The following is a 12,150-nucleotide window of genomic DNA, read 5'->3' on the forward strand; positions in this document are numbered from 1 at the left end:
ACCCCTGTTACGGTGGAGTCCCCCATTTCGGAACAGTCTCCCCCTTTCCCAGAATGTTGCCCAGTTCCTAACCAGTCTAAATTCATCACTACACCATTGTCTCAACCATGTATTGAGACTTCAGAGCACTGCCTGCCTCTTGGGTCCTGCACGTGGAACTAGGCAAAAATGCTACCCTGGAGGATCTGGACTTCTTTCTACCCAAGAGCATAAATTTGGCTTCCAGAACCTCCCTCCCACATTTTCCTATGTCATTAGTACTCACGTGTACCAAGACAGCCAGCTCCTCCCCTCCCTAGCACTAAGATCCTATCTAGGTGGCACACAAGATTTGCCACCTTCGCACCAGGCAGGCAAGTGGTTAGGTGGATCCTCACATCCACCAGTCACCCAGCTATCTATATGCCTAATGATCGAATCACCAACTACAACAGCTATTCTAACCATTCCCACATGGGCAGAAGACCTTAAGAAACATATCCTTGGTGCAAGAGGATAGTGCATTCCCTGGTGGGCAGGTCCTGGCTACAGGAGTACTTCTTACTGCACCAGGGTGATGCTCTCCTTTTAGGAGCCCTTGCACCTCCAAGGCAGCACAGAGGATGCCAGACTGGAGGTGGGACTTCTCTACAATGTCCCTGTAGGTCTCCTCTATGTACCTCTGTCCCCCTCAACTCCTCCAAGTTGCTACGCTAGTGTCAAGAGAACACACCTGTTCTCTGAGAGCTAGGAGCTCTTTGTATAAGGCACACAAACACTGACTAACTGGGAGACAAACATACATGTAACACTCAATGCAAAAGACTGGTTAGCACCCTTCTCACTGCTGAACTGCTGTCTGCATCTTAGTATTATTGAGTTTTCCAATAATTTAAAACTTGCTAAGGAACTAAGGATATTAGTCTAATATAAAAGCGCATTTAGCGTATATGGTGAATTGTGTGATTTAGTGTTTTCTTCTTAGGAGCATGCAATGCTGGCGAGCCCAGCGCCACATCTCGACGGCTTCCTGACACAGGAGGCGAGATCCGGTGCCCCCCTGCTTGATGACGTAGTACATTGCAACCTGGTTGTCTGTCCGAATTTGGATCACTTGAAAGGACAGCCAAACTCTGAAAGCCTTCAGCGCGTTCCAGACCGCTCTCAACTCCAGGAGGTTGATCTGCAGGCCAGATTCCTGGAAGGACCACAGTCCTTGAGTGTGAAGCCCATTGACATGAGCTCCCCACCCTAGGAGAGATGCATCCGTCAGCACTTTTTGCAGCTGAGGAATTTGGAATGGGCGCCCCAAGATCAAATTGGAGCGAATCGTCCACCAGTGGAGTGAAGAGCGAAAACTGGCGGGCAGTCAGATTACATCTTCTAGATTCCCCGTAGCCTGATACCACTGGGAAGCTAGGGTCCATTGAGCTGGTCTCATGTGAAGACGTGCCATGGGAGTCACATGGACGGTGGAGGCCATATGGCCCAGGAGTCTCAACATCTGCCGAGCTGTGATCTGCTGGGACGCTCTGGCCCGGGAGGCAAGGGACAGAAGAGTCTGTGCCCTCGCCTCGGGGAGATAGGCATGAGCCATCTGTGAATTCAGCAGGGCTCCAATGAATTCGAGTGACTGGACTGGGCGTAGATGGGGCTTTGGGTAGTTCATCACAAACCCCAGTAGCTCCAGAAGTTGAATAGTCATCTGCATGGACTGTAGAGCTCCTGCCTCCAAGGTGCTCTTCACCAGCCAATCGTCAAGATAAGAGAACACATGCACCCCCAGCTTGTGTAGCGACGCCGCCACCACTACTAGGCACTTCATGAACACCCGTGGCGCGGAGGCGAGCCCAAAGGGCAGCACACAATACTGGAAATGCTGTGTTCCCAGAAGGAATCGCAGACACTGTCTGTGAGCTGGCAGTATCGGGATGTGAGTATCAGCGTCCTTTAAATCCAGGGAGCATAGCCAATCGTCTTTCTGAATCATGGGGAGAAGGGTGCCCAAGGAAAGCATCCTGAACTTTTCTTGGACCAGATATTTGTTCAGGCCTCTCAGGTCTAGAATGGGATGCATCCCCCCGTTTTCTTTTCCACAAGAAAGTACCTGGAATAGAATCCCAGCCCTTATTGCCCTGGTGGTACGGGCTCGACCGCGCTGGCGCTGAGAAGGGCAGAGAGTTCCTCCGCAAGTACCTGCCTGTGGCGGGAGCTGAAGGACTGAGCTCCCAGCGGGCAATTTGGCGGAGTGGAGGTCAAATTGAGGGCGTACCCGCACCACACTATTTGCAGAACCCACTGGTTGGAGATTATGAGAGACCACCTTTGGTGAAAAAAGTCTAACCTCCCCCGACCGGTAGGTCGTCCGGCACGGGCACTTGTATGGCAGCTATGCTCCCTTGGATCCAGTCAAAAGTCCGTCCCCTGCTTTTGCTGGGGAGGCACGGGGGCCTGCTTGGTTGGATTGTACCTATGCTTGGAGTAAGCGTAAGGGGCAGTCTTCTTTCCCCTGAAAAATCGCCTACCTGAAGAGGTAGGTGCTGAAGGCGCCCGGTGGGAGAGGTTGTCGAGGGCGGTTTCCCGCTGGTGAAGCTATTCGACCAACTGCTTGACTTTGTCACCAAAAACATTATCCCCCCGGCAAGGGACATCCGCCAGCCGCTGCTGAGTCCGATTGTCCAGGTCAGAGGCGCGCAGCCATGAGAGTCTGCGCATCACTATACCTTGGGCAGCAGACCTGGATGCATCACAAGTGTCAAATACCCCTGCACAGAAATTTGCGACACGCCTTCAGCTGCCTGACCACCTCCTGAAAAGGCCTGGCCTGCTCCGGCGGGAGCTTGTCAAACAGGTCCGCCAGTTGCCGCACATTATTTCGCATGTGAATGCTCGTGTAGAGCTGGTAAGACTGGATCTTGGTCACAAGCATGGAGGAATGATAGGCCTTCCTCCAAAAAGAGTCCAGAGTGCGAGACTCACGCCCCGGGGGCGCCAAGGCGGTATCCCTCGAACTCTTAGCTCTCTTGAGAGCAGAATCCATGACCGCAGAGTCGTGTGGCAACAGTCCTCATCAACTCCGAGTCTGTGTGGACTCTATACTAGGACTCCGCTTTCTTCGGGATGGTGGGATTAAAGGCTTCAGCCAGTTCCGCAGCAGTGTCTCCTTTAGGACATTGTGCAGCGGAACCGTGGAAGACTATCTAGGTGGTGATGGATAGTTGAGGACCTCGAGCATCTCAGCCCTCGGCTCATCCACCGTAACCACAGGAAAGGGAATGCTCACAGACATGTCCCTCACAAATGAGGCGAAGGAAAGGCTCTCAGGTGGGGAGAGTTTCCCTTTCCGGTGAAGGCGTGGGGTCAGAGGGAAGACCACAGGACTCCTCAGACGAGAAATACCTGGGGTCCTCCTCCTCCTTGGTGTCAGACATGAGTTCTCTGACTTCTGTCTGAAACCGGGCCCGTTTTAGTTGTCATCTGCACAGAAAAGTAATTGGGACTCGATATCCAATTTTCTGCAAACTGAGTCAATTCCCTGCAGGGAATTTGCACTTAATCAGTACGTCAAGCTCCAGCTCTGGACATCTTCAAATCTAGGCTAAAAGTCTATCTTTTTGAGGCTGTTTTTAACTCCTAACTCCTATTCACTTGTTCAGTATTCATGTCTGGGTTTTTTTTGGAGGGGGTGGGGGTTGTTTGTTTTTTTTTTTGTTTTTTTTTAATTCCCACCTTAATTCCCTTATCCCTTATTTGTCTGTCTTGATTAGATTGTAAGCTCTGTCGAGCAGGGACTGTCTTACATGTTGAGTGTACAGCACTGCATACGTCTAGCAGTGCTATAGAAATAAGTAGTATAGTAGCTAGCAGTATTCAAAAAGCTGAACATTTAATACATGATCTCTATTTAAGGTAGCTTATTTAAGAATTATTTAGCACCCTGGTTTCCAGTGAAAAATTTGTAAACCTAAACTTAACTGCTTCAGGATACCTTTCTTATCCAATAAGCCTCTGCTCACAAAGCACTTTATACCAAAATGGAAGTTCATGCTGCTTAATAGGTGTATAATTATGGTACAGCCAGAGACCCCCCCCCCCCCCCCACTGGAATGGTGGTGGGCCCAGTCATAGAGCTCAGGCCATTACAGACCTTGGCTGAGTCAGAAATCTGATGGCTGACATAACTGGGAGCTTACTGGAAAAGTATGGCCTAGTTTGTAGCCCGGATTGAGGCCTAAATAAGCTAAATTAGGAAAAGTTAGGTCAATAGATATGGAAACAAAATGGAGGATTTCAGCACAAAATGGAAGCCGTATCTGTTACAAAGTGGAATTTTCTCTAATGTAAGTTAGAAAAAAGTTGAGAAATGAGACTTTCCTGTGAGCAGGATTGTGGTCAGCCATGGTGTGAGAAAGGAAAGGTGTAGCTGGATGCAGGGTCTTGCTTAAGATTTGTGGTCAAGCGAGCTAAAGACAAAACCATGTTAGCAAGATAGAAGCTACTCATTAGCATGAGCCAATCAGTGACAACCATGACATTAGCATAGATCCAATCAGGTATATCTACTGTCATATTATCCATATCCTGAGGGCACCTATAAAAATCAGGGTATTTCCTGGTTTAAGTTAGAGAGAGAAGGGCTGGCACTCTCTCTCTCCAAGGAAAACCAATGTGTCCAGCAGAATTGACAAATTACCTAATTGCTTTCCCTTGTAAAACCTCTAATTGGTAAAAGAAATTATAAAAGATTAGGAATTAACACCTGTTTGCAGCTGGATTATTATATTCCTATAATTAATTGATTGTACGTGCCTGTTGTCAATCACTGATTTGACTTGTATCTTGGTAAATAAACTCCTCATTCCAAATGATGATTTGTGGGCTTCACTTAATGATGAAAGGCTGTAAGTATAAATGCTTTTGCTGTATCAGGCTGTCTTTCACTGCATTGTATAACTTGTAACCTAAATCCAGTTTGTCATAAGGCTGGTATCTTTTCCTTAGACCTAACATCTCTCTTAGTGGCAATTCCTTTTAGAACTTCACAACTCCTTGATTCCCCAGTACTAGTGCTATTTAGAGATGGAGTCAGATTTAAGGTCACTCCAGCCTTCTTGGGGGGCTCGGGACCCCTCAATTCACAACATAGGGAAACAACCAAAATGGTAAAAGAGAAATTGCTCCCTTAGGAAGAAAGCTTAACAGGTTACAATAGCTTAAAGAGAAAGGGGATATGGTTTAGGCTTAAAAACCTGAATTACTATTGGGACTGGTAGCAGATTTTTTTTTGTTACATTTGTACCCCGCGCTTTCCCACTCATGGCAGGCTCAATGCGGCTTACATGGGGCAATGGAGGGTTAAGTGACTTGCCCACAGTCACAAGGAGCTGCCTGTGCCTGAAGTGGGAATCAAATTCAGTTCCTCAGTTCCCCAGGACCAAAGTCCACCACCCTAACCACTAGGCCACTCCTCCACGCCAGAGCTTTTCTCAGTCAATGCACAATTACTATGAAGTTTTTCTAGAGAACGTCCAAAGAGCATAGTTGGATTTAAAGGAGGTTTGGTCAAGTTTATGGAGGATGGGTAAATTAACTCATTAGCCAGGGAAGTGTCCGAACAGGGAAGGCCATTCCAGATGACAAATACTTCGTAGCTTATTTGAAAATATTTATGCACACATTTGTGTATTATATTTGTATTTTTTTTACAGACGCATTGATATTTTTATGAATTCTGTTAATTTGTATATTTAACTTATTTGAAACTCTTATGAAATAAATATTTATTGTATCCACATACTATAAAATCTTTGCGCTAGACTATAAGTTTAGCATACTTTGTACATGTGGCCCAGGTTGGTCAGAGGCAGGATGCTAGACTCCATACAACTGTGGCCTGATAGAATGGCATTTATGTTCAGTGATAAAGACCTTGATTCTCCTTTGATTGAAACTAGACAGGCACAATGAAAGTGATAAACTACGTGGAGTCACTTACCTATCTTGCTCTCAGGATATGGTATAATGCCAGGATCTGAATAGAAAGCTTCAAGTTGAAAGGGACCTTTTCTATACAATGTAAGAACTTTAGAGAAAGGAGCTGCATGATTTCTGCTGAACACTTCATGAACCCTGTAAATGTAAAACACAAATGTTTTCATTAGGAATGAATATAAAAAAGTATGTTGGCTCAATCACTAGCAATGAAAGGGAACACTCCGCTATAATTTGTCAATACAACAAAGCTATGGGTAGCAGGTCTAATCTCACAGGGTGTGGGGAAATAATATGTGGGAGAAGGGCATTTTCTTTTCCAAAAAATTTAGACCAATAGCTATCCATATGTAGATAAAAATTTGGGGGCATACCGTCAAAAGCATTCCTAAAATAGTTAATTTGTAGCGTGATAATCATTTTTAATCATTTCCATTCTGCCCTACCAAAAAAGTCAAGGGAAACCTATCTGTGTGTGGAATATCCATATTAACCTGCATAGTTGGCTGTGCTCTTGAATGTAGACCCAGAGCAAAGTAGTTGAGTTGTAAGGAAACCTAAAAATTTTAATACCCAAGGGTGGTTTGAGTAGTAACAGTACACAGAATTGCCTCACATCTGTTCCAATGTTATCACCTGAAAGGCAAGAACTTATTTACTAGTTCCAACAAGGCTAGGAAGGATGTCTGGGGCACAAAGATATAAACAGGACATTGACAAGCACCATACCTTTTACATATAGTGTCTGAAAGTTTCAATCCCAAGATGTTAGTGGCTCTAGTGCAAAGCTAAATAGTTGGGACATGCGACAACCCTGTCAGGTTTTCCCTGTAAAGATGTATTGGAGCTGTTAACCCGCACTCTAGAACTAGAATGGCAATGCAACTTAATCCATTGCATATAGGTATCACCTAGTTCAAAGTACTGTTACGACCTTAAATAAGGCCATTCAATACAATTAAATGTCTTGGCATCTAGCAAGACCAAAGCAAGGGATGCCATTTCATGGCCAAGGCAATTAAGGACATAAAGAGGCATATTTTCAAAGCACTTTGGGAGGCTAAGTTCCATAGGTTTCTATGGAACTTTGGGAGGCTAAGTGCTTTGAAAATGAGCCTGTATGTCACATATTGTCCCTGATGCACCTATTTTGCATGAAACAGACTTGATCATTATGAATCAGAACACCTAGGACCTTAATCAAATGACTAGCAAATGTTTTACAATAATCCTAAGTGGGAAAAGAGGAAAGGCTAAAGAAACCACAGGTTCAACAAATAAAATTTACTACGTAAAAACATATCAAGGCTCAACACGGTACCGTAATAAATTTTATTTGTTAAACCTGTGGTTTGTTTAGCCTTCCCTCTTTTCCCACTTCCTGGATTGTTGCTATTTTCCGTGGAACTTTTTGTGTTCAGCTACCTGTTCTGGTAGCAAATGTTTTAGCCAGAATCTTGTGATCAAGGTTAAGCAATAATATGGATCTATAACAGAGTTTGGCCAGATCTCTCCCTGGCTTAGGTGTCTGATAAGGTACTTTTATTCAATGGAGAGGCACAGCTCGCTAGTAAGTAGCCAAGTGAGGAGTCAAATGTACACGCTGAAGTGCCAGTAAAACTCAGCTGTGTAACCATCTGGCCCCAATATCTTAAAACTAATGCCTTGATGGTTTCCTTGGTCTTAATATTTACTGCTTTCTTGAAGTTCACTCAAGGCAGTATACAGCAAGAATAGTTCAGACATAGGCAATGACAGTTACTGCAGTAGAAATACTCGACAGCACACATGGCACAGTATGCTGCTTAGTGTCAACAATACACACTAACACACCTTAATGGACAATGCCAGCACAAGAGCGGTTGAATGTGGGTTTTCATATATATAGCCAGGCAAGGGTACAAGACTTAATCACAAAATATGCTTTAGCCTATTACTTCAAGAATACACAAATTTGCTTCTTGGACTGAGGAATGGGCACTTGCCTCCACCTTCCAGATATGGGGTCTCATTTGTCCCTTTTCCAATGAACTTCCTGACCTCCCCGAAAACATTTCTTCAGGTTTGCTGCCAACTCTAAGAGTGGATCAGATGGGTCTCAGGTCTTTTCTGTAGATGACATTATCCAGGTATGTGGCCCCATAACCACCATGGGGTCTCAGTGAGCAGTTAACCAGGTGCTAGAATGTAGCAGAAGCCCCATGAAGGCTGAAGGGCAGCACCATAAACTGAAACCACCCCCCAAGGTGTAGAGGTGGTGATCTTCTTGGTACAGTAGGAAGCACCTGCCAAAACACCTTGGTCAGGTCCAGTGTTGAAAAGGGTTCCTCACAGGCTATCAATTCATCTATTCTTCGCACTGGATATGTAAACTGTGTTAACGTTCCGGAAGTCAATGCAAACGTGAATACTCCCATCTGGCTTAGGGACCAGTACAATGGGGATGACCAGCTACTGATAGTTTCTTCTATAAAACCAAGTTCAGGTATCTCTCCCACTTTAGAGACAGCCTGTCGCTGGGCCTCCGGAACCCAATACAGATGCTGTCAGACCAACACTTCAGGGTCCATGATTATCATGGGACACAAAATGATTGGCCTGGAATATGGGAAAGGACACTGATATTCTGGCAAACCAGCTGTTCCAAAAACTGCTTTTTGGACAGCTGACAGATGACTTCCAAACAGGATTTGAAGGAGCTCGGATGGAATCTCAGGTACAAAATTATCCTTCCAGACCAGTGCCATGAGAGTCTACTTAAATGAATTCACATGTAGACCATTTTTCAGAATAGAATTCAGGAAAACCTGCCTTAGAGAACTCTTGGTTGTAAACAAACCTCTCCATCTATTGCTAGCACCTTAGCTCAGGCTTCTCTAGATTATGGGTATAACGTGACTTCTCTAACAGACACCACCAGGGTTTAGGTGCTTTAAGGTTCTATACAAAGAAGTCTGGAGCTACCAGCAGGAGATCCTTAGAAAGGATTCTTCCTTCAACTATTCTGGTGCACTAGCCACCAGATGGCCATGAACCCTGGATAAACCCAGCCTAGGACAACCAGAAGGAAGCTGGGGTTTTACCCTGGGTTTCTAAGTGAGCCTGCCCCACCAGGGTTTTGAATGACAACCGAGTGGGTATTGTCTCTGGTCTCCAGCTACACAAAAGAGCATACTGTTATCTACAAAGTCTAATATCCCCCTCCAAATAAAGTCTTCACGATTTCAGAATTCACCAGGATCACAAAGTTTTGTACTCTCAGGAGAGGCGAGTCTGCAAAATTACAGTGATGGCAATTCACAAGATTTGCATCCATTGTCTTTTTCCACTACAGGGCAGTTTCTGGAAAAATGTTCCTATTCCCCAAAACTGAAACAAGTGGATAGATCCAAGTTCCTGCAGTCGAGTCGGCACTGGGTCCTTAGCAAAGGGGGGGAGGGCCTAAGTATTCCCTTTTCCCTTCTGTCTCCCTGAACTCAGATGTTTCAGGGACAAGTTGAGTTTTGTGGAAAATTTCTGTCACCTCCAATGTACATACTTGTGTCAATTTGATATGTTGGCACACCCATTGCCTCATGGACAGTGTCAAACCCTTCACAAACTGTTCCAGAAACACGACCTTAGTTATTTCCATGGTCTTCCCTTCTGTTTCAACTATCTCTAGGCAACATCTAATTTTGCAGAACCATCTTTGGGGGATTTTTGGACAAGAGGACCCTTTCCTGAAAAGCTGCCAATACGCTTCTGGGGTAGACTCCGCCTGTTCATAGGCTGACATGCTACCACCAACGCACTGTTGGGAAAAATTCTTACTGGTTTTCTTGCAACTAGATCCTTGAAGGACTCCAAAACCTTCTGAATGGCTCGCTCGTTGCCTGGGTGAGGTAGCTTAGGGGAAGTGATTGACCCTGGATGCATTCTGATCAACCAGTTCCCCTAAGCTACCTCACCCAGTCAACGAGTTCCCCAGCTTACCAAGCTGATACCTATAAGAAACTCATGATTGCTTCATTTTAACTCTATGTCTTTTTAGATTGTGAACATTCAGCCACTACCTCATATAGGCACGCTGTATCCACTCACTTATAGAATTGGCTATGAGACTCCCAACAGCTCAACAGGGATAGTCTGAAGCGGATGTGTGCATCAACTTCATGGTCACCACCCCAGACCCTGCAGGTAATGCTATGTCAAGGAATTGGTGCCCCAGAAGTGCTCAGGATCTGGGACTGAAATCTTTGGATAAAACTGTCTTCCCTGGTGTTGATTTGAGTTCAGATACTCTTATCGTAGGAGGACTTCAGGTTGTTTTTCTCAAACTTTACAACAAAAAAGTGCACTCGATTTTTTTCCGAGCTAGCTTGAATTAACCAGTTGTCCAGATACTGATGGACTAATGCTGTTCCAACAGGATGATGCCACTACTACAATTTCTATGGAGAAGGTGCACAGAACTGAAACAAGACTTGAATGGCTTGAAACTTAGTGATGTCCTAGAATAAAAGTGCAAACACATCCGAGGCAGCCAAATTGGAATGTGAAGTCATATATCCTTGAAACACAAGTTTAAAAAAGAAAGAAAACACCACCCCTCTGAACTAACCGTCAAAGAACACTGTTTCTATTCTGAACTGAGGGGGACCTGAGGAGCTCAGTTTACCCCTTTTGGATCCAAAAACTGCCTTGTCACCATGAAGTAAATGAAATACCTTCCAGTGCTACTGTCCTCTGGAAAAAGGGATAACCACCCCTAAATTCAATAAATTTTGAAAGAATAATCTGCACAGTCTCCTTCAAGTTGGCAAGGAGAAACCATAACTCTACAAGTAGGTGAGAAAACAAGTTGTTTAATCCTGTCTGAACACATCTAATACCCACTGGTTGGTGGCCACTTGGGTCCACCAACAAAAGCAGCAAGACAGCCTCCAATTTGAACTGCTGAGGAAAGGTGTTTGGATTCAGTGAGATCTTTCACCAATTTTTCCAGGCCTCACCAAATAGCAATTTGTCTCTAAAGGTAAGTCTACTAAGCTGGGTCACAGAAGCTGTGTCCAATGACCAAAACCACAAAGATGCCTAGCCAAAACAGACAACCATGCTTCTAGCAGAAGCTCTAATAAAATCATGGAGGGCATCTGCTATATAAGCTATACCTGCTTCTATGATAGCATTCCACTCTCCCAAACTCAAAACTTTGCAAGCGACATGACCATATCACACCATTTTTGCAAAACTTTCATTGGCTAATAGTACAATACAGGGCAAAATTTAAAACTATGTCTGATCTTCAAGGCCCTGAAAGAAAATGCCCCCCCCCCCCCCCCCCCCCCGTACCTAAATAGGATGATCCTGCAGCCAAAAGATCCCAAAGGTTCTAGTACTTCTTAAGGCTCCCCCAGAGGTACTGGATCTAATAAAACCTCTGTAGCAGCTTACACAAGCCCTTCATTACACCTGGGAATATCCGTGGTGTCCAAGGCTGGGAACAGTGCCAGATTGGAGAGTTTTTGCTCAGTCTGGCAGGCCCAGCAACCCCTCATAACCCACAGCTGACTCAAGGACTTGAGCCAACTTCTGGTCCTGCTGACAGCAGTTCTGAAGTGTTGGAGAAGCAGTCACCAATAACAGTTGCGTTGGGGGAAATTGCCTCTATGGGCATGAACACACAGCTTATTATGGAGGGATACCAGCAATCTCCGGCTGCAGTGTCAGCTTTGTCGCTGGAAGAGACAACTTTTCAGATATTGCATATTACCTTTGAAGAAATTCCTTTGTATTCTGCTGCACTCCAGCCTTTATCAAGACCCAAGGAGATATTGTTGGACTACTTGGATGGCATTTGAAGCACTGCATTAGGGTTGCACATCGTTTCAGTATCCTTAAACTACACAATGCAAGTAAGGAGAGTTAAGGAACTGATTATTGTGGTTAAAAAGACTCAGTTGGAATTGGCAGTGACAGAGGTCCAGTCCCAGTCTGCAGGAGATACTGCTTTACTGGAAAGTAGAAAATCTGGAGGGGGAGTGGCCAAGATAGCAGCATTCTGCTGACCATGCGAGTTTGAGATTGCTGTACCTCCTTACTTTATTTTTCTGTTCTCCTTGAATGAAATTATGCCACATACCAAGAGGAAGGGGAAAGTAAAGGCTGTTCCTTCATCGGACGGAGTCTCCTGCAGCG

General features: G+C 45.0%; 1 protein-coding gene across 1 annotated transcript in view; it reads right to left on the bottom strand.

The window, feature by feature from the left end:
• Nucleotides 1–12,150, bottom strand: part of HSPH1 (heat shock protein family H (Hsp110) member 1) — a 171,165-nt gene that overhangs the window by 43,424 nt on the left and 115,591 nt on the right. The window contains exon 10 of the mRNA XM_030200363.1: nt 5,975–6,108. Within this exon, the coding sequence (XP_030056223.1) occupies nt 5,975–6,108 (134 nt within the window). The remainder of the gene's footprint in view (nt 1–5,974; nt 6,109–12,150) is intronic.

Source organism: Microcaecilia unicolor, chromosome 4 (genome assembly GCF_901765095.1).
Source record: "Microcaecilia unicolor chromosome 4, aMicUni1.1, whole genome shotgun sequence".
Lineage (NCBI taxonomy): Eukaryota > Metazoa > Chordata > Amphibia > Gymnophiona > Siphonopidae > Microcaecilia > Microcaecilia unicolor.